This window comes from Myxocyprinus asiaticus, chromosome 2, assembly GCF_019703515.2.
Source record: "Myxocyprinus asiaticus isolate MX2 ecotype Aquarium Trade chromosome 2, UBuf_Myxa_2, whole genome shotgun sequence".
Taxonomy (NCBI): domain Eukaryota; kingdom Metazoa; phylum Chordata; class Actinopteri; order Cypriniformes; family Catostomidae; genus Myxocyprinus; species Myxocyprinus asiaticus.
This window is the reverse complement of record NC_059345.1, coordinates 56,777,723-56,801,370: the sequence shown is the minus strand read 5'-3', so window position 1 is coordinate 56,801,370 and position 23,648 is coordinate 56,777,723. Positions and strand designations below refer to the sequence as shown.

The following is a 23,648-nucleotide window of genomic DNA, read 5'->3' as shown; positions in this document are numbered from 1 at the left end:
TATGACTTCTTTCTTCCATGCATCAAATTAAAGGGATAGTTCATCAAAAAATAAAAATGCTTTCATTTTCTCACTCTCATGCCATCCCAGATGTGTATGACCTTCTTTCTTCTGCAGAACATAAATGAAGATTTTTAGAATAATATCTCAGCTCTGCAGGTCCATACAATGCAAGTGAATGGTGACCAGAACTTTGAAGCTCCAAAAAGCATGTAAATGTGGAGATTTATTAGTAAAAAAGGATTTAAATATTTATCTGTTTCTCACCCACACTTATCATATCCCTTCTAAAGATAGATTGAACCAGTGTCATTTGAATTCCTTTAATGCTGCCTTTATGTGCTTTCTGAGCTTCAAAGTTTTGGTACCCATTCACTTGCATTCTAGTATAAACTAACAGAGCTGAGATTCAGCAGAAGAAAAAAAAGCACATCTGGGATGGCATGAGGGTGAGTAAATTATGTGACAATTTTCAATTTTGGAAAAATTATTCCTTTAAGGAGATGTTAGACAGAATGCTAACCTTAATCATCATTTACTTTCACTGCATGTTTTTCCCCCCTCCATATTTTGTAAGGGAATGGTGGCTAAGACTGTCAGTCCCTAAGATTCTGTTTGACATATTTTAGGTTCCACAGAATACAGAAAGTTTCACAGGGTTGGAAGAACATGAGGGCGGTGAAATGATGATATAATATTAATTAAAGGCTGAACTATCACTTTAAGAATGCTTCTCAGATTTGGACGAATCTGTCAATTAGAAAAGAAGTTTGGAAACCTTTTTCAAGTAATTATTACGGTGAAAACGTGAACAATGTCACACAGTCCAAAGTTCTCTATAATGTTTAATTATACACTGAAGCAAGATCATGCTTTATTCATGCCTTCTGTCGTTATTTCACAGCTTTTTACATCCTGCATGAATTTAGTTCAGTGACGGTCCAGCATTGTCTGTGTCGAAAGAATTTAGATAATTAGTTCTGTATATTAAGGGTAAATTGCACCTTTTCTGTGTTTGGAAGCTTGTTGTCCATAAGACAAAGCTGCCTGCATATGTCAAACACTGTGCACATGCCAGCCTTGCACGTGTAGAAATGCTCACAATCGCGATAGACAGGGCAAAACATTTGCACTTAACGCGGATGTTTACAAGGATTTATACTGTAGGCACCGATATGTTGCAACGATGATATAAAATTGCAAACATAGAAACTGAGGTCATAAGAGCCCACAGTTACAGATTCACACTGAAAATAAATGAGTATCACCATGACACAGACAAGCCTACTGTAAGGGGGTTCAGTGGAAAGGAGGAGGCGAGAACCGGCTTGACAACTTAAATAATAATTTAATAAACAATTTAACCAAAATCACACCACCATAAACACACACAGTACAGCTGCCTGTAATTCTCTCTCTCTCGAACTGTCGTCCCCAGCCGCCTTTATCCCTCGCGCACCCCATCAGGCTGATTGGGGACCGGGCGTGCGTCATTCCAGCCCGGCCCAGCCCTCCTCGGCTCTACACCCACATTATCACAATCTCTAAAATTTACCTCACCGTGTTTTCTGAAGTTGGAGCTGCAAATTTAATCTTGAAATATATCATTGTCTTGGTTTAAAATGAAGGCATTGTGTGGAGTGAAGAATGTTTGTTTTGCGCGCTTGCTTCTGTAGTGTTGAACGTGACTCAAGTGAAAGCGTGCCGCTATGAAGTTCCACTGACTCCCATTCAAAAATCTCAATAAATTACGCATTTATGAACACTTAAATTAAAACCAGTAATGCAGCAACAGGAACGCTACCCATTGTAACAAAGTAAAAGTAATTTTTTTCATCAGAAATTTACTTGAGTAAGGGTGAAAAGTACACACCATAAAACATACTCATAAAAGTAAATCTTTTCCAAAAAGTTACTCAAGTAAATGTAACAGAGTAAATTTAGCATATTACTACCCACCTCTGATTATTTAGTTGAAATGCTCACTAACCGTTGATACACTTTGCGCGTTCATGAGAGTTTGCGCAGCCCCCGCTCTCGAGATGGGGCATTCAAGCAAGAAACTGCTTCGTTTCACCTATACTGGACCAGTGGCGATATATAACAACAGAAAATACAATATAGCTGCACACAAACCAGAGAACAGAACTTACAAAACATGACTGAAAAGTTTGTAGTCAACAAGAAAATGCATTTCTATGCCCAGCCTTATTTGTTTGAACCGGAGTGCTCGGAAACCTTATGAAACCTTATCGAATGCCTTCAGAACAAGGCATAAGTCGCAAACAATAATTTATTAGAATTATTCTGAATTATATTTTTGCATCCTTATGAAGCTTAAAGCGGTGGCCACAATAAACTGCCAATGTATGACATCACTGAGTCAAGGGCGTAGCCAGGAAATTACTTTGGGTGGGCCCCAATAGAAATGGAAGGGCCAAGTTTTCACCCATTTGTTTTTTATATACAACATTTTCCTTAACAGCAGAGAAGAGGTGCATTCAAACAGTTCTTTCAAACTTTTGCATTTTTTAAAATATTTAATAAATATTTATTTGAAGTAAAAGAATAATCTGTAATATTCTGGGTGGGATTCGGTCTTATTTGGGTGGGCCTAGGTTCACCCCAGCCCACCCTTGGCTACACCACTGTACTGAGCACAGTTTTTTATTTTCATTTTTATTTCTCCCTTTGTGTAGAGAAAATTAAAGTAATATTGGTTTATAACAACAAAGGGGTCAGTAAACACTGACTGAATTGTCATTTTGGAGGAACTATCCCTTTAAATATGTAAAATGCAATTTTGCCATTAATATGTGAGCTTTGCTATATTTTTATTTTATCATTGTACCATAGGCAGATGAACATAGACTATATAATTATATGGCAAGCTCTGTGTGATTGCACCGTGGTGCGTCATTCTTGTGTGCGCCAAAGCGAAACTTGTACATGAACAGAGGCATGCCATAAAACCAGCTAACTTCTAAAGAAAACAAATTAATAGCCACAATCAATGTGACGAGTCTGACTAGAACCTGGGTTCGTTAGACTTTTATTATCAAGGTTATTAACACCTTAATTGTTTCACAAAACCACGTACGCTCATTTAGAATGCTGTAGACCGAGTCATGCATGTGGCAGTCTCTCTCCCCACCCTCCACACACGCAGCGTTGATGCTGATGCGAGTACTCTCCATCCTGACTCTTACATCCCGAGCGGCGACACACACTGTCATCTGCTCCTCCTTTTATTCTCAGTGTTGAACTTTGAGCAGAGCGTTAATACAGCAAAGTGGCATTTCGTCCCGTTGCTGTCAGTGGCGGTATGACTAGACCACAACTCACTCACTCACGAGAGGAATTTGGCAAAGAGCCGGTGATCAGCAGAGGAGATGGACGTGCATATTAGATCAGTTTGATTTAGAGGACACTTCCCAGAGGTTTTTAAGAGGAAGCGAGAGACATTTCCATTACAAAACAGTACTAGCAGCTCAAACCAGTGCCAAACGGGACCGGTGAGGAAGAAGAGGTGGATGAAGACCGTTTTGTTTAGAGATACATGCCTATACACCAGCAACGGGCGGGAGAAACCTTTGTTACAAGACCTGGACAAGACTACTGAAAGTCCATCAGTCACCATCCTCAACAAGAGGGAGAATTTCAACCGACAGAGCCCTATTTTGAATTTGGAAGGTCAGCGGTCAACTTTGTAAGTCTGTTTCATGTCAAAGTACTTTTTAGTTATAAAAGGGTATATTTTAGGGACATGATACAGATACATGTGGCATCTTCTCCCCTAAGAAATGGCATAATGCCAGATATGGACACGTGCTCTTAGAGCGTTACGTTTTCTAAAAAACAAAAACAAAAAAACAATGATATGAAATGATGGTTATCAAATGTGTTAACGTTCCTCTGTTTAACCTATGTATGCAGCCTTGATAGCAGTTTGTTCTTCAGCTATAAGTAGCCTGAAATACATATTCAAATAAACAAGATGAGAATATGTAAAGAGCGCGTGGTGACTCATTCATTAAGGTAGGCAACACAACTTGTGTGTGGCGCATGAGGGGCCGTTCGCACGGAACACATTTTCGTCCGTCTGTGCTGTTTTCCCATTGCTTTTCTATGTAAACATGCGCTAGATGGACGTGTTTGGCCCATACGCCGCGTCTCGCAGAGGATCGCCGCGTTTTTCGAACGTCGTGTCAGGTTAAAAAGAATGTCAACTTCAAAAAACGCGTCTCGAGACACCTGCGTTCTGTTCTATTCATTTGGCTGCGTCTAATTTTTTATTTTTTTTTTTAACATAAGAACGCGTTCTGTCTTAACGTTCCACAACACACGCCGACAGCAGCGAAATAAACGTCTCGAATCTATCAGGGCTAATAAGGTGATTAAGTTGTTTATTTGCGTTACAGTGGGGCGAGCGGGATAACTATGGAGTCAAATCCATGCCACATATATTTGCAAAAATATAAAGTATTGCAAATGAAAATATAGTTTTGCAAAAGAAAAAGAAAGTATTGAGCAAAATAATAATAATAATAATAATAATAATAATAATAATAATAAAATAATTATTATTATTTTATTTCGTAAATCAATATTTTCATTTGCAATACTTTATATTTTTGCAAATATATGTGGCACGGATTTGACTCCAAACTTGGGGAATAGATACCAGGCAAGAGCGCCTAACATCCATAAACAACTTAACACACCGGCGGATAAACAGCACCAATCCCTGCGAGCGACCACCTGTTTCCAGCGGAATAGACAGACCAATCGGTAAGCGCTTCACTTTACTGAGAGATTAAAAACAAGATAACATTTGCATTGTAAAGCACTATAAATCGCCCTATGTCTCCAAAATGTTCATGTGATATTTTATTTGAATGTTGCTCAACATTTTTGGCGACAACGTTGCGTAAATTGGGCATAAAATATGGAAGTGCTGGGTTATTTAGTGCTTTACAATGCAAAAGATTGCATCACTGAAGTTGATCAATCAGCTCAACCGCTCCTTCTCTCAATCCCGCTTCAACGTCTCTCGTTGAGATTATTCTCCTGTAATCCAGCGCACGCCTTTCAACCTGCGTTACGCAATTGGTTACGGTGAACATGATGTAGTCTAGTTAGACACGCACAACGTGCGTGTGTCAGCAGGGCTCGTTTCGTGTGGAGCAAATCTCTCTGAAATGAAATGACATAGATTACAGAAGAATGATAAAAGTGGGATTGTGATGCCTGTATTTATTCTGTATATTAAAATCAGATTTTATGTTGTTGTTATCGACCTGTCGTGTTGTTATTGCGCTTATTGTTATGAGAGAATAATTGCTCTGCATCATCATTATTAAAAATTTTTCACTCAGGAATGTTATTTTTAGTCATAGATAGGTTTCCAGTCATGCTAGATATTAACAATAATGAACAAAAATGTTTTTACCAGCACACCCAAGTAGGCAGAGAGTTTTAATGAGCAAATACTGCCATATGCACTTCTAACTTTTGTTTGGCTTAAAGTGATAGTTCACCCAAAAATGAAAGTTCTTTCATCATTTACTCACCCTCATGCCATCCCAGATGTGTATGACTTTTTTTCCTCTACAGAACACAAACGAAGATATGTAGAAGAATATTCCAGCTCTGTAGGTCCATCCAATACAAGTGAATGATGGCTAGAACTTTGAAGCTCCAAAAAGCACATAAAGGCAGCATAAAAGTAATCCATAAAACCACAGTGGTTAAATCCATGTCATATGAAGAGATATGATAGGTGTGGGTGAGAAACAGATCAATATTTCAGTCCTTTTTTTTTACTATTGGTCGGACTTTCAGTATCACTGATTTAGATTGTGGCTCTTTAAAAAATATTGATGGTTTATTTTGTATGCAGGGGCGTTTACATTGCTATTTTTTGTCCAATTAAATGCTCGCTGGAATAAGAACGTCCCCTCCCCCTAACTTCAAAATAACAGCAGGCACAAACTAGCAAAGTAAACAGCAAATCATGGTTTCTATATGTCTTGGTTTGCACCAACGTTTGTGCTTTACGTCCTTTCTCTACCACGAATTGGTTGTGAGCGAAGTAGCTGTAATTTATTCATTTTGAATGTGTCTCTTTTGCTTTAATTTGTGGTACAAGCTGCCAGCTTTTACTGGGCTATAATGTAGGCTGTTGACTATTCAACAAAAGGGACAAGCCCTCCCAACTTCCTGTTTCAACATGAAATATGTGAGCACAGGAATGAAAACTGAGCTTGTCAAACCATTTCATAGATTCATTAAACTTATTTTTTAATGCATGTGGTATAATATTGAAAATTTCAATTCAACCCATTACACTTGAACTCGGAAAAAAGTAAAAATGTGCTTTTTCCTATATATATGTATCTACTATGACATTTTCCAAATGAACAAGGGTTGAAAGTTTCTCAAGCCACTATTTATTTGAGTGTGGGCAAGCTTTTTATGGCCCTCGTCACATTTTTTTTATTAATATGGGGAGTGAGTTTGCCAGGAAATGTGTCTTATTTGACTTGGGGGACTGGTTGTTGGAGTGAGCGGGGAGAAGAAGTAATTAAAATAGATGGGTAGAGGAAATTGAGATTGGCTAAGAGAGGCCAACTTTATGGAGTCACTTGTCAAAACCAACTCTATCATGTCATTCCTGTTCATGCAAGCAAAGCCACCAGCAGGTTATGTGTGGTGGCAACAATAACAGTGTTGTTGAATTTAATGTTTATAATAGCAACAAGTTTATTCAAGGTGGTGATCAAATTTAATAAAATGCTCAAATCTCTCAGACTCTTGTCAGGTGGAAATCTCATATCTTAAAAGCATCTAAATGGGGTCTCTATAGTTCAAATAAATTATTCTAACGAGAAAAACAAACAAGGAAAAGCAGAGCTGTATTAGCTCTCATGTATGAAATATGCATATATAATCCATATCTGATAGTATTCAAGGGAATATTATGACGTACAGACCCTTCCAGAGGTATTTGTTACAGCTATGCTGTGTAGATTAGGCTTAATTCTGGACTAAATCACTCATTGAATTACTATTGATAGTCCAATTACTAGTCCAGCCCTGAAATCCTAAAGTTAAATTAGCATTTTTTGAAGATGTGTCAGCGTAATCATGGGAATTAGTCGAGGAGCTAAAAGCAAACTTTTTTGCTTGAAAATGTTAGTTGGTTTGTTATGGAAATTGTGGCTTGTAACTGTAAAGTTTTAATGGTAAGATTAATATATACGGATGCAGAATCCATCACTATGACAGACGCTTGTTCTTCCTCTGCGGAATTAAGAGTGGATTTTTTAGGTCAGATTTCTCCCACAGGCTCTTGATGTTAGATACCACTTTCAGGCACTCTTGAGGGGAAAATATTTTGAATTTTGAGGACCTACATCTCACTGACAACCCTTCAACAGCACATGTGCACAAACATATCTGGGTTCCAGACTAGAAAAAAAGCACTTGGGTGCCACTGACAAAGTAAAAAAATTTAGGAAGCAACTGACTTTTTTTAAGCCCTATTTGGAATTAGTTTTCTGGACATATGTCTGTAAAGTAATTGTTACTGCAGACGTATGTTTACTGTCAATTTGCACGGGATAAGCAATGTTTGTAGAAATAGCAGAGATGGGCGTGTGTTTATCATTTATGTGTTGTCGTATAATGTTTAAACTGATTACTTTTGCAGAAATTAGGTTTTTAAATATAAGTGTGGCAGGGCGGAGGGCGGAGCCGGGTCGTGATTACATACACCCGGCCCCTAATTAGGCTGATTAAGCCCGAGAGGGATAAGGGTGACCGGAGATGGCAGTGCGACAGAGAGAGAGAGTTACGGGCAGCTGTCCGACACCTTTTTATGTTTGTGTCTTTTTGATTAAGTTTATTATTAATGTACAAATCCTGACGATTTTGCCTTGAGAGTGTGTTGGGTAAAAATGGATACAAATTTTGATCTGTTTCTTACCCAAAGGGATTTTATCGCTTCAGACAACATATATTAAACCACTGGAGTCGTATAAATTACTTTTATGTGGCCTTTATGTGATTTTTGGTGCTTCAAAGTTCTGGTCACCATTCACTTGCATTGTAAGGACCAACAGAGCTGAAATATTCTTCTAAAAATCTTAATTTGTGTTCTGCAGAAGAAAGAAAGCACGTGCAGTCCAGAAAAAGTCCAGAAAATTCATGATCGTGATCTGACAGATTTGCACGAGATTAAAATCACGGAGAAGCTCTGGTAATTATTGCATTACCCCACGTCCCCATTTAAAATTTTAGTTGACAAACTGTCAAAAGTTACCATTTTAAGTGACATTGACAAGTACCATTTAGAGTACATGTTCTTTTTGTGGAGAATTTAATATAAAGTGAAATACTGTAATCTATCTCCAAGTTATCCATATAAACAATATAGATTGAATGTAAGTCTCACAAACCTAAACTACATATCACAGTAACAATTATTCGGTTCTTTCGCAATATGACTGAAAAGCACTTGCGGCTCAGTGAGTGAGTATGTTGTTAGAACGATTCAAACCATTTTGAGAGTTTTTCATGAATTTGTTTGTGAATAACCAATGAAACCACATATCGACACTAATAATCGGCAATGGTGATTGTTGCAATTTTTTTTACTAGTCAAGAGTCTGGAGCCCTGATATCATATGTCCTCAAACACACAGAGTTTTGCTTATATGAATATTTCAATAAACATTGCTTTAGAACATTTTCAGGTAACTCCTTCTGTTCCATGCTCTGCATTGCTTTATATAAAACTTAACAGCCCTTCCTCACTGCAAGATGTTGTGTGCCACACCTCAAGACGTCCTCTTATTAATGATAATGAAGCAAGATGTTCACAGATCTTTGCCAAAGTGAATCCAGATGCTAATATGATAGAAACAGCTTCTCAATATACAGGATAAGATTCAGAGGGATAGAGAGAAATATTAAAAAAGAGGAATCAGAGATAATGCTTTATCTGTATGGAGGAGAAGACTATGTGAAGGTATTTCAGGTAATGTTATGGGTTCAGGATTTATAGCCACTGTCCCCTTGAGGACATTTTCATTTGACACTAGTCAGCTGTGACTCTGAGCTTCTAACCCAGCATGCAGACAGCTATATGAGCCTGCAGGGATGTAAATTGCTCATGGCTAGATGCCACTTTGCAACACATGTGTGTGAGGATGGGTGTATGTGTGTTAGTATGAGTGATGTATACCCTCCTACTGTTTGCTAGTGTCATGCTGGCTGTGTGGCTGACGATGCTCAGCATGGCACAGGGCTGCTCTGCCTCAGTGCTGCAGGAACCAACTAGCAGTGACGACAGTTCCAACGATTTTACTTACAGAACTCTAAAGCCCTGAGAGCTCTGAGGGTTTTTTAGGAGCACAGACAACCTGCTGCCATGGAGAAATTGAAAAGTTTATCTGAAGAGACAGAGTTTTGAAGCTGAGGTTGACATCTCCTTCCCTGCTGGTTTCTGAATGTGCTCATGAATATTTTTAGATTTTGTAAGTAGTTCTCACATTTGCTTTATGAAAATAATCTCATTATTTATTAATATAAACCAGTTGTTCTCAACTGGTGGGTCACAAACCAAAAATGGGTTGCAGATCTGTTCTGATAAGGTTACAGACAGCAGGGAAAAACAATGCTGAATGCAAATAATAAAATGCAACTTACCAGATAATCATGCATAGTTTGGACAGGAAAATGAATAATGTAGGCTTATCAACTTTTAGAAAGTAGGAGACAGTGCTTCCCATATCTTTTGTTGTTGATTTCAAATGCTGTGCATCACACAATGGTATTTTGGCACAAATTCATCTTTCAGTTGGTAGAAGCTAGCCAAATTAGGAAGACGCCAACACGGACAGGTTGTCCTCATAATGGAAAACTGTAATATAATACATTTCAAAGTTTGACCAAGGACATTTATGTTTACTTTTGTTAAACTATTTTGGTACTGCACTTGAAAAAATAGCTCTTTGGCTGAACATGATTCAGTAATGGACAGTGGTTCCATGTGTATGAAATGAGTTTTATTAACTTAAAATTACTTTGTAATTTCAACACAAACACTTTATGTAGAAAGAACCTAGTTGGATCGGGTAAAACCAACAAAATTAGACATGTCAATGTAACTTTTTCCTTTATGAACTAGCTAGTGGAAGGGAATGTTAGCACACTAAATACATGTTGGTTGGAAGCACTACAGAGTGTAGTTTAGTAACGATGCTATGGTTAGCAAAGCATTTCCTCAACTAAGTGAGCAATCAATTTCATGTGCGATATTTACCTGTCCTCATCGTTAGCTGAAGGTCCACTCTACACCATAATCGTAATCCCCAAAAATCTCAACATAACAAAACATTAAACACTAACAAGTTGTTAGTCATCTTGCACAAAAACACTTAAAATAACACTTAACTATAACATTTACTCTCCCTATCGAGTCTCATGCAAAGCATGATGGGAAATGGAAATTCCCTGCCCAGTTGTATCAATGCTAAATGAACACCACAAAAAGTATTAATGTAGTTCCAACTCAAATGGATTAAGTAAACATCCATTTTACAAATTTAAACGGATAGAACGCAATGAGATCAAGTTAAAACAAAATGTTCTAGAATTGTGTTGCTTTAGTTCATTTTAATTAAGTAAATTGAACAAGCAGCAAAAATCCTTTTTTTGAGTGTGTGTTGGGTCGCAAGTTGATCTAAAGTCCAAATTTAAAATCTAGGTCCTGAAGCAAAACCAGTTGAGCTCCACTGATAAAAACAAAACGTTTACATGTACAGTCACCGAGTACTTTAATAGGAACACCTGTACACCTACTTATTCATGCGATTATCTAATCAGCCAATCACGTGGCAGCAGTGCAATGCATAAAATCATGCAGATACGGGTCAGGAGCTTCAGTAAATGTTCACATAAACCATCAGAATGGGAATTTTTTTTTTTTATCTAAGTCAGGGGTTTCAAATTGGGTGAAAGTGAGCCTCCCCCTAGAGAACTTGAAGACAGCCGTGCCCCCCCCTCCCCCACCTCCACAACCACTAATTAGGCTATTATATATACTACTAGGCTACTACTATAAGTAGTAGTAGTAATACTATTATTAGTATTGCTTTCAGGCTATGTTCATCAATATACATTATTTTTTTTATTGAGATAAACTTTTTTGTTAAGCTTTCAACATTCCATTTTAAATTCAGATTCATTTTGAAATAGGTTATATTTTTTCAAAACATTTCAAAAACGTTTGTCTTTCTTTTTAAAACATATTATGAACACATACTTTGCAACACATTTTTACCACATTCAAGCAATTGGGAAACTGTTAAAATTAGCCTTCTGAACAGAATCATCCACAGGCAAAAAACTAAACGAAATATTCTCAACAGCCCTATAACCAAAGAGCCAACAAAATCAGACATAGAACGAAATCAGCACGATGGACAGCTCTATTTTCTGATCACTGAACAGATAACCCTAGACGGTCAAATAACTAAACTGGAAACATTTTCATTAACAGCCACAGGCTACTAATGTTATCTCAATTGAATAAGAGCTATTTTGGAGATTTTAGGCTAATTAAGCCAATTCAACTTTGAAAACATCAACATCAGACATCAAACATCAGCAAGATGGACAGCGCTGTTTTGTCACAGTATCAAATGCGTAAAAATCACTTCCATATAGGCCTACGTTAAGCCAAAAAAAAAAAAAAAAAGAAAGAAAGAAAATCAAAATCTGATTGCCAGTTTTGCCTCTTCATTTTCGTCGCCCCTACATCAGTGGGAACAATGAGTCCGAATTTTGATGCGCACAGGTGTTCGATGCGGGGCTGCATGGTAGAAAGGAATAAACGTAAATGGTCCTCCACCAGCTGCCTTGATCGGTATTTGCTTTTAAGCAGGGTCAAAGCAGAAAACCCGCTCTCACATAAGTAAGTGGAGGTGAAGGGAATCTGCCTCCTCTCCTGTAGACTTTTGTATTGTAGACACTATAAAGCGATCCATTTTGCAACACGCATATGCATAGCACGCACTTTAACACGCAAGCTAGCAGGACAGATGTGTACAGACGTGAACCGTTATGTTTTTTCCCCCGTGCTGTGCCTCCCCTGGGGCTCTCTGGTGCCCCCCAGGGGAGGCGCGTCTCACCAATTGAAAACCTCTGATCTAAGTGATTTCGACTGTAGCATGATTGTTGGTGCCAGACGGGCTGGTTTGAGTATTTCTTTAACTGCTGATTTCCTGAGATTTTCACGCACAACAGTCTCTAGAATTTACTCCGAATGGTGCCAGAAACAAAAAACATCCAGTGAGCGGCAGTTCTGTGGACGGAAATGCCTTGTTGATGTGAGAGGTCAATGGAGAATGGCCAGACTGGTTTGAGCTGACAGAAAGGCTAGCAGTAACTCAGATAACCACTCTGTACAATTGTAGTGAGAAGAACAGCATCTTAGAATGCACAACATGTCGAACCTTGAGGCGGATGGGCTACAACAGTAGAAGACCACGTCAGGAACTTAATTAGGACCATAATGTTCCTAATAAAGTGCTCAGTGAGTGTATATTTGCATACATTAAAAAATAATCTGTATTTTTTTTTAACACAACAATATTTGTAAGCACACAAAACTTAATAGATCATGTCTGTAGTTGACCATTTACTCTTCTCCAAGATATCAAAACGTCTGTGGTGTGCAGGTGTAGCACCACGTTTTAGGATTTCCCCATCTACTAAACACTGTCAGTGTGCAGTGCGCACTGTCATGAGAGTGCACTTTAATTCAGCCTGTCAGCCTGGGGATTGCGAGTGTGAGTGAATATATGCATAAACCAAATGTCTGTTTTTACCTGTTCACCTGTTTACAAAATTAGGTGCTAAAACTATAGTGAATAGTAATGTACTTTTAATGCAAGCCAACAGAAGTACATTTTAGTATAACCTGACTTAATTGTGTTTAATGTGATAAGTGGGGGGCCATGGACCTCCCGGATGTATGTGCGCTATGAGGGTAAGTGTAATTAATAAAACTAGTCATGCCTTATGTATGTGATAGACAGATTCTCAGCCTCAAATGCATGTGTTAGTATGATCAAAAGTGGCAGTTAGCGCTGTGTTCTGCTTTCACATCACATCACAGCCAGCAGCACAATCAGCATTTGCAATTACTGCTTTCAGAGAGGAAGTCACTGTGTTTCCTTCCCCCTTGCTCTCTCTCTGCCTTTCTTTTCTATTCCTCTCTGTTTTTCTTTCCTTCACTTCTCACATTGTGATTTTTATTAACTAGGTACCAAATAGAGAGCAATAAATAAGTGTTGGATTATGTTTCAAAGTGAGCTTACTGTTTAATGCTCAGTGTGCAAAGTGCTTAGTCACATACTATGTGTCATCCTTATAAATGGAGAAAAAGGAAAATAGGCTTGATGCAAATACACACATTGTTTTTTTTTTTAAATATTTGTTTTGTATTTTTACATACAAGTCCTATTTGTTTGTACTGTATTAGTACATAAAATTTCTTGAGAGATTTATTTTTTCCTTCCTGACAGTTCTTCTTTCTTTTTATTAATGTTTATTTTATCAGCAATACCAGAACATGTATTTCTGTCTTTCCTCCTATTTTTTTTTCCTCTCTCTCTTTCACTTCCCCTTTTTTCTTCCCAGAGGTTTTGTTGATACACTTGTTAATTAGTAGCACAGAGTTTTAATTATTTAGGTTTGGTAATTTGATTCTTCGCTGTATATCAGCATACTTGAATTTTACCATGGTACAGTGTTCTGTGTCAGTCTTGGGCGTTAAGATGTCAGAGGTTATGTAAATCTGTAAGAGGCGTGTCTGAACACATGCTGTGTGGTGGACATGCACTGTATGTGTGTGTTCTTTCTTTTTGGCTGGCAGTCTATATATATGTGTACATAAGAATGTTTGAGATGTTCAAGTGTGTGTATGTGGTGATATGGGACAGTGCATGATGCATTTATTTAGGTACAAGAACTGGGTTTAGACTGCTGTGCAGTGTCAGCACAGAGATTCAGTGCAGATGATAGAAAGAACACTCAGTAAAGGTATTCACATGGTCAGTGATTATGCCAAAACACAATGGGAAGAGCTGTTTATATGTTGAAAATCTGCTTTAAACTGGAAATGAACAATGTTTTAGTAATGGTACAATGTAAAATGAATTAGAAATATTAAAGGGATAATTCACCCAAAAATGAAAATTCTCTCATCATTTACTCACTCTCATGACATCCCTGATGTGTATGACTTTCTTTCCTCTGCAGAACACAAACAAATATTTTTAGAAGAATATCTCAGCTCTGTAGGTCCATACAATGCAAGTGAATGGTGGCCAGAAATTTGAAGGTCCAAAAGCACATAAATTCAGCATAAAAATAATCCATAGTACTCTACTGGATAAATCCACATCTTCTGAAGCGATAGATAGGTGTAGGTGAGAAACAGACCAATATTTTAGTCCTTTTTTTACTAGCAATCTCCACTTTAACTTTCTCATGCTTCTTCTTTTGAGTTTGGCGATTCGCATTCTTTGTGCATATTGCCACCTACTCGGCAGGAAGGAGAAATTATAGTAAAAAGGACTTAAAGGGGTAATGACATACAGTATTTTAATAATTATATAATGGTAGTAAAGTTTTTTTTTTTGCATCAAAACAGTCATAATTTAGACATACAGTATATAATAATTTTCCACCCTATCTCTGGCCCTCTGTCTAAAACGCTCGGTTTTAAGCTATCTGGCTTTTTAAGACTTGAATGTAAACGGCCATGGTTGTGATTGACTAACATCCTGCAGCTCTTCCAATACAACCGTATTTACAACTCCACACAGCATTATAAAACTACATTTCAGGGTTAACATAACGTACACCCAACACATTTCATCTGAATGTATCAAACTGTTCAAACAAGCACAGCATAAACTATCAAACATTCATGACATTTAAAACATTTGTTAATGGAATTGGATACTTATGTTTTTTTTTTCGGTCCAATAATCCAATTTGAACTGTCTCATCTTTCAATAACACAGCATTGTTTTTGCAGCTTGGTTTAAATAAATGCTCTTTTTCTATTAAAGGATTAGTTCACCCAAAAATGAAAATTCTGTCATTGTTTGCTCACCCCTGTGCTGTTATAACTCCATATGACATTCTTTCATTTTCTTAACATAAAGGGAGAAATTGTGAAAAAAATTTGTTCTCAGTGATGTCATACAATGGCAGTTTATGGTGACCACCTCTTCAAGCTTCAAAAGGACAAAAGTATTATTCAAAAGTCTAATAAATTATTCCATGAGACTCATGATTGGTGCTAAACAAACTGAAATCTAATGTATTATTTAGTAAAAATGTTCACTGACCATTGGTCTTATGTGCGCGTTTCAAACCAACTGCGGAGAGTTTCAAATTAAAAGTCATCAATGTTTTAAATTCTATTACTTGTTCATATGCTTTGCATGTGTTCACGGGGCCCTGTCAGGCATTCACCTGTATTGCCTGTAGGATGGGCTGGCCCTGCCAGCGACTCTGACAATGTAACTATTTTCAGCATATGAGGAGCAAGTTCAACACAGGTAACCGCTTTTGCTTAATTTCTTTGATGGCTCACAGGGCTCAACATTAACACTTATCCGCTTGTCTGGGACAAGTGGATTTTTGAAGAGGCAAGTGAAAGAGAATTTAACTGTCCGACTGGACAGTCAGACTGATTAAAACGGCAATAACAAAAAAATAGCCAGCTATATTTGTGATGGCCTAGGCCTGTGTCACTTATTAGAAAGTTCATATTCTTATTCTGCTGTTGAAAATAATCCAGTGCACGTAATTTTATAATTCGCAAGTGATATAGCAACAGCTGCGCCCTGTTTGATTGACAGGCAGTGCATGTGTGTGTGCTGAACATACGCGTGTGTTCCGAAAATGCTCACGCTAACGCGCACCTGAACGGTCAAATACATTTCAAAAATTGTATCTATTTCTATTAATTGCTGTTTTTTATTATTTCATTACTGACTGTTTACTAGTCTTGAATAATTCCTTAAAACTTGAAATCATTCTTCCATAATTAAAAATTAGTTATTTATTATTTGTTGTGGTTTTAAAGCTGGTATTGAGAATCGTTAAATTTCACTACCGACTACTGAAATTTTGGTATTGTAATAATGTATTATTTACATTTACACTTTATTGTACATGGTAGATCTTGCTGCAATAACATGATGAAAACGTAGATCTCATTCTATAGAAGTGTGAGCATCCCTGCTGTTAATGGTGGTGATCGAGGCTTTTCTTTATTTGACTACCATACGTAATAAAATAATTATCATGTGACAATAGCCTCCTCCCCTACCCAGTGCAGTTTACATTTCTTTCACAGAGTTGATTGCATAGGGACACTATTAGGTTGGCCATTGGTCATAAATTTAGAAAAATATACAACATAAACTTTGACATGTTACTTGAGCATATAACTTAAATGTCCTTTTTTATCTTCAGACAAGTAACTTTTTTACTCGGACAAGTGAATGACCAATTTACTTGACAATGCTTAATGTCGAGCACTGGCTCAAATGTATGCTCTATTCGATTCTGTGTTTTGACCATTTGTGAACTGCATCTCATATATGCTTTGTGGGTGTGACTTTTTTGCCGTGTCATCACAATTCATAACTATACAACCAATGTGCTTATGATCAAATGACTACTAGAGCACAAAATTGTTTACAAGAGCACAAAGTTCTTCATAGATCTTGCCTCTTAATTTTGCTCTCAAAGTGCTCACGGCATTCAATCGGGTAAGCTCAGCAAGCAATCGAATGGAGAAAATAAGAGCGAGACTTGGCTCGCACTGCGTTCGAAAGGGAGGGCTCACACCGCGATTCGAATGGGAGACTGCTCTATAGAGAGAGAGAGCTCACGGCAGGAGACAGGTGGTACTGATAAGGGATAAGCTGATTAGTGATTGATGAGCTTTCCTGATGTGGAAACAATTGGATCTGATGTAGCTGTGATATGCGTTTGAGGACCATCGACTGAGAGATTGAATTTGTTGTTCTGATAAACCTTTTTTGATAGTATTTGCGAAAGGGTAAACAAGAAAATGAGAAAACCACTCACAGCTCTTGGCTGGATCATTTTATTAGCTTTAAAAATGTATTTTTTTACCTAATAATCATACAGTGAAGACTGTACCCATTAGGGAAGCACCGATCTGTCAACAACCAACCGCGATCGTCCGACATTTGCATTAAAATCATGCCTAGATTGAGGACCAAGAGCCATTATGATAGAAATTCTGACTCGCTGTACAGATAGAGACGGAGAGGACAAAGAACTGCAAACAAAGATGCAAATACAAATCTGAGTTTACCTGATGTAACGTGAGTTGTGACATTCAGACGGTGTGTGGAGCGATAGAGACAGTTTGGGCAATTATCACTCACTCCCAACATGCGTGCTTTCCACTCTCAATCTCTTATTAGTCACTCATCCCAGCGCTATTTTGTGAGAACCCAGATTTAAATCATATATAAATATTTGTCACAATACCACTAATAACAGCAATATGTAGGAACAGTATGTGTGTTAGGAATTAAATTAAACTTTCTGCATTCTACGTCATTATTATGTAGGGAAGTTTATAATTGAATTAGTCGTGTTCAACAACAATTATAAGAAAGATAAATGACAAATAATTCGATTATTTGTCTGAATAAAATTCTCCACCAATAAAATCGTAATACAACATCTTGTTGTACCTGCTCACAGTTTCTATTGGAAGGAATTAGCTTTAATAAGGGAATTATGATTAATTCACCTATTGGAGTAATATTATTCTCACGGCTTATTGAAAATAATATCACACATATTATAGCTTTGAAGCAAGATCTTTTAAAATCAAGTTATGAAATTATTTAGCAAAATATACCACTGTCAAGTTATCTTTGAAGACAAACAAACTTTATTGCTATTCTAAACATAAAAACTAATCTAACACATACAACATGAAACAGGTTGGTGAGTAAAGTGACAGAATGTGAAAGAAATGATCAGTACAGAGAAAATGAACTTTATGGAGTCTGTAAACAATGCCTTAAGAACCATTTATCCTTCTCTGAGTCTAAATCAATTTACAGTCAGATTACCCAAAGTATTTAAATAATACACCAGCACTTTCTGCAAAAGTCTGGAGATGTACTTGCGTGTTGTTGCGTTTCCTTGCGTTGCTTTACCTTGTGTTGCTTGGTTCTTTGGCTCTTTGTAGAAAGTTCATTCCATCGATGTCTTGGACTCTGTTATGATTGTGGATAGTTATTGTCTCGATGGATGATGAGGTGGGCTTTGAAGCGAGGCCTTCTGCAAGGAAGACTTGTGACTCCAGTTACGTGTGTGTGACCCATAGAGCAGAGAGTGAGAGGCTTACTCGGGACTTCAGGTCCTGAGTTTCCTTGGACTCTACATGGCAAGGAGGCTGCAAGCCATGAGGGCAAGAGCGCGGAGGAATGAGGAGCTGCAGAGGAAATGGAGGAGCAAGAGAGCCGTAGAAGAGAGGAGACCGCCACCGAAGACTTCTTCCTTGGTAGGAAACTTTTGAGCTGAAATTGGCCGCACCCCAAAGATGTCCTGAGCCAATCAGAAGTGGCTTTTCAGAGTCACATGGTCAACTGGTCTGTCCTTTTCAAAGTTGATTTACAATCCTTTGTGTGGAGGATTCTTACAAATGTCCGGCTCAAAATAGTGCATTTTTAATCATGAACTTTTATATCTTGGATACAACTGAATATGTCAAAAAATTTAGTAACATAAACATTCCTGAAATGCAGAAAGAATTTCAACGATAGTAAACATGAGGTGTTTTATCCCGAATAGTTACAATTCTTGGTAAAAATCACATGAATAACACAAGAATAAAGATTATGACCATCAATTTGACAGTTATACGTGATTACAAATCACTACACATATTTTAAAAGGTACATCAGGCTATAATCATTCATTTGTCAGTTATAAAAGTGATCACAGGTCATAAAGTCATTTTCAGAATGATCTAGCAAGGCTAGGTATGGGTTTTCTAGATTCAAGTCATATTACAGCAACTGTTCACTCTTCTTCACCTAATATCCTACAAATAACAGTTTAACCTTGAATAACGGCACCGCATCTTCATGCAGTTGCTTAATAATTGGGGTTTTGTTGTAACGCAAATCACTAAAGACAGTAAACAAATCATAGATACTAATGATTTCTCGGTGGAGCAGTTTTGGAGCTTGTAGTGGTATCTTATTTCAGTAGTTCGATGCCAGGAGAGTTGTCACAGGAAGCAGGTAAGCGGCGGCCTATATACTCCTGCATGCTTGCTGTGATTTGTCAGATTAAAATTAACATGCTCCTCCCGAACCTCTGTTAATTAACTCCATTAGGATATGTTCTGTGTGACAAGGTTCTTTAACTCTCTTTGAAGGAGGAAGCGGGGGCCAGATGAACAGTCCAATGCAAATTTTATTTTCACACTTTTCAGTACGTTTTATGACAGCATGCACACACACACACACACACACACACAGCTTTGTGCGTCTATCTCTCCCTCCCGGTGGTCTGGATTGCCTTTTTATCCCTCTACACTCTTACTGCAAACACAAAACAGCTGTTAGAAGTGATTTCCTACAGGTGTCATTCCTTACCGTTCTGTCTCTCTTGGCCTCTCCACAGACGTTGCTCGGCCACGCCCCCATTACCACATACCCCATCACCCGACTCAGGCCGGGGAGCCATCCAGCCTGTCACTTACCCCACAATTTCTGGAGAGGAAACCCGCAACAGCCATCTGCGCCCCCGGGACTGTGGATCACCTCAAACTTAAAAGGCTGGAGAGCTAGATACCAATGAGTGATCCGTGCATTGGTATCCTTCATGCAATGGAGCCACCGGAGGGAGGCGTGGTCCGAACAGAGGGTGAAAGCACGTCCCAACAGATAGTACCAGAGTGTGAGGACTGCCCACTTGATGGCCAAACACTCCTTCTCGATGGTGCTGTACTCTCTCGGCGAGAGCTTACAACTAATATACAGCACGGGACCCTCCATCCCCTCCACCATCTGGGACAGTACCGCTCCCAACCCCCTGTCTGATGCATCTGTCTGCAGGATAAAAGGGAGAGAGAAGTCAGGAGAATGCAATAACGGCCCGCCGCAAAGTGCAGCTTTCATCTGCGTGAATGCCTGCTGACAAAGCTCCGTCCACTGGACCGGATCTGGTGCCCCCTTTTTAGTAAGCCAAATGGTGTGGAAAATGCAGTTTTTTCAAGGGACATGAGAGTTAAGGAGATCTGCCAATATGCCTTTGTCAAATCCAGTGTTGAATAAAAGCGAGCCACGCCTAACTGATCAAGCAGTTAATCAATCTGAGGCATTGGGTATGCATCAAATTTAGACACCGCATTGGCTTTTCTATAATCCACACAGAACCGGAACGAACCATCACACTTTGGAACCAGCACCACCGGGCTGACCCAGTCACTGTGGGATTCTTCTATTACCCCCATATCTAGCATGGCCTTTAATTCTTCTCGAACCACTTTTTTTTTTGTGTTCAGGTAATCGGTAGGGACGACTGCGCACCACTACCCTGAGGGTAATTTCGATACGGTGCTCTATGAGATTCATACGACCAGGGAGAGGTGAGAACACGTCGGCAACCTCTGTAACTTGTGACGGTGAGAGGTGGTCTCTGCAAGTGACCGGGGTGACTCAATCAGTGGCTTTTAAGTTCACCTCCGGTCCGAGCTCCTCCATCTCTGGAACCACCATTGCCAAAGTCATGGGTACCGCCTCTCTCCACGGATTTAGGAGATTGAGGTGGTAAATCATAATCGACTTCCCAACTCGCCGTGTGACCTCAAAGAGTCCTTGCCACTTGGCGAGTAATTTAGAGCTTGATGTGGGGAGTAATTTAAGGACTTTATCTCCCGGTGTAAAGTCCCATAGCTGAGTACCCCTATTGTACAGCCGTCTTTGATGCTAATTTTGGAGCAAATTTTCGTGTGTTAATTGCCCCAGTTGTGGAGTTTTGCTCTCAGGTCAAGAACATATTGAATTTTGTTTTTACTGTTTGAAGGTCCCTCCCCCCAATTTTCCCATAGGACATCAAGCATCGGGAGATTATTCTGAAGAGTGCCTCCGCAACACTTTGTGCTGAGATGTTGCACAGAGGCACTGCTTCTGGATATCGCATTGCGTAGTCCACCAGAACCAACACAAAGCGATGCCCGCGTGCCTTCTGCTCTAATAGCCCGACAACGTCCATGCCAATTCTTTCTAAGGGTACCTATATCAATGGAAGGGGGCGTAATGGCACTTTTGGGGTGGCCACGGGATTCACCAGCTGACATTCACAGCATGCCGCACACCACCTGCGAACATCCTCGTGAATGCCCGGCCAATAGAAATGGGCCATCAGATGGGTTAGTGTTTTTTCCTGTCCTAAGTGACCCACCATTGGATTATAATGAGCCATCTGGAATAACATTTCCCAACGGCTCTTCGGTACTAACAACTGTGTTGTATCTTCTTTTGTCTGAGTGTCCTGCATCACATATCCTTAATAATAAAAAAATATGGGTAGGAGAGTGCAATCAATCACTTGCACATGGTCAAAGGCATGCCTAAGGGTTTCGTCTCTCATCTGCTGCAGAGGGAAATCCTCTGCAGGGAATTCTCTAAGGGCTGGGGAAGCCGCAGCTTCCCCCTCCCTTGCGCCATACTGACGTGGAGCTGATGTAGACGGCCCTGGCACCACCTCCCCAGCCAGCGAATCGCCCTCCACACACCGATATACTTTGTTACAGGACCCATCCACACAAATTCCCTCAATAAAGTTGTAAAATCCAGCCAATTCGTACCCAAATTTAGTGGATGTGTGAGACGAGGACTAACCACTGCCTCAGCACTATGCATTTGTATTCAAAATGTAATTATGACCGTCACTACAGGGCAATTTTGAACATCCCTGTGCACTCACCTCACTTTCACCCTCCTACCTATATCCAAAGTCTCGGATTGAACCAAGCTTTGGCAGGTGTCGCTGAGCTGTTGTGTGAAGACATACGGGCGATCGACCTCGCTTAGCGTCAGTGTGCGGAAATGCTGGTGGTGCTGTTCCAGGCTGCAACCGACCCGTTGCAGGATGGCTTTCCTCAAATTGGAATACTCCAGGAGGTTGGCAACCGGGAGTTTTTGTGCCGTGAGTTGGACTTCCCCAGACAGCAGCAGTAGCAGATGGACCTGGAGGAGCACCTTGAAATACTTCTCCTGCTCCTTCAGCAGCTCCTTGAGGGCCTGGTGTTGTGCTTGATGGATGCTGGTGAGGGACTGGAAGATTTTTTCCAGCGGCGAGGACGTCATGGCAGCATATCCTTCCTCCATCCCGGGTTTCGGCACCACTGTGACATGGTTCTTTAACTCTCTTTGAAGGAGGAAGCAGGGGACAGGTTAACAGTCCAACGTAAGTTTTATTGTCACACTTTTAAGTGCTTTTTAGGACAGCAATCACACACACACACACACACACACACACACACACACACACACACACACACACACACACACACACACACACACACACACACACACACACACACACACACACACACACACACACAGCTTTGTGCTTCTCTCTCTCTCCCTCCCGGCAGTCTGGATTGCCATTTTTATCCCTCTCCACTCTCACTGAAAGCACAAAACAGCTGTTAGAGGTGATTTCCTACAGGTCTCAATCCTTACTGTTCCGTCTCTCTCGGTCTCTCTACAGACGTCGCTTGGCCACGCCCCCATCACCATACTCTGACTGAAAAACACAGCACTAATTTATTGGATTTGTTGTGCTGGTAATAATATCAAAGGATGTAAAGTTAAACAATAACATGTTAAACCATATGAATGTTATGTTATGTTGGAACAAGGTGAAGTGCAGCATATCAAATGTTGATGCTAAAATCAATAAAATATGCAGTATCAGTTGAAGAACTCATGTGATCATTGACTCAGAAGCAAGAGTAACAGCTTGTTGCCTTTAACTCCCCTTTTAACTTTTCAAAATATTAGTGGGATTTGTATTAAAATAGTGATTGAATGAGAGCAGGACGTTAAGCCGTGTTTTGTGATTGCTGTTGTGCGAATGATTTACTGGGTTAGGTCACCAAGCTAGTCATTTCATTTTCAATAACTTGCCCTTTTCTGTTCATTTGCAAACAAACTGAGATGCGGCTAGGGAAGTGGTGTTTGGGGATAGACATAGAGAGACAGAGAGAGAGAGAGAGTTACAGTGTGTATGCTCATTTGAAGGGCAATGTGCAGCCATAACCTTTGCCCTTCCATAGCAAATTAATCAGGGAAAACAGCAAAGGCTGTAACTCCTGGCATCTCATAACTGTCAGGCACCCTCCTGCTGTTAATTGATGAGCTGTTATCTGTGTGTAAGTTTGGCCATCAGTGATCTCCTGTGAGCCAACACATTGTGAATGCGGCCCGCACACTTAATCAGTCAAAAGACTGTTGAATTACAGCTGCTCGAGGGTGAAC

The 23,648-nt window shown here is 39.3% G+C and overlaps 1 protein-coding gene across 6 annotated transcripts in view; it reads left to right on the top strand.

Annotated features, from left to right (window-relative positions):
- Positions 1 to 3,219: 3,219 nt before the first annotated feature.
- The window catches only part of slc8a4b (solute carrier family 8 member 4b), a 100,738-nt gene continuing 80,309 nt past the window's right edge, over positions 3,220 to 23,648 (top strand). For 2 of the 6 annotated variants that reach the window (XR_007892411.1, XM_051648605.1), the window contains exon 1: positions 3,220 to 3,709. Coding sequence is in view for 1 of the 6 variants with exons in the window: in XM_051648605.1 (XP_051504565.1) it covers positions 3,534 to 3,709 (176 nt within the window). In the remaining 5 variants the exon portion in view is untranslated. Of the gene's footprint in view, positions 3,710 to 4,692; positions 4,792 to 8,168; positions 8,264 to 9,477; positions 9,543 to 23,648 lie in introns of those variants that run through there. The other 4 variants (XM_051648613.1, XM_051648630.1, XM_051648622.1 and 1 more) reach the window with 4 other exon arrangements.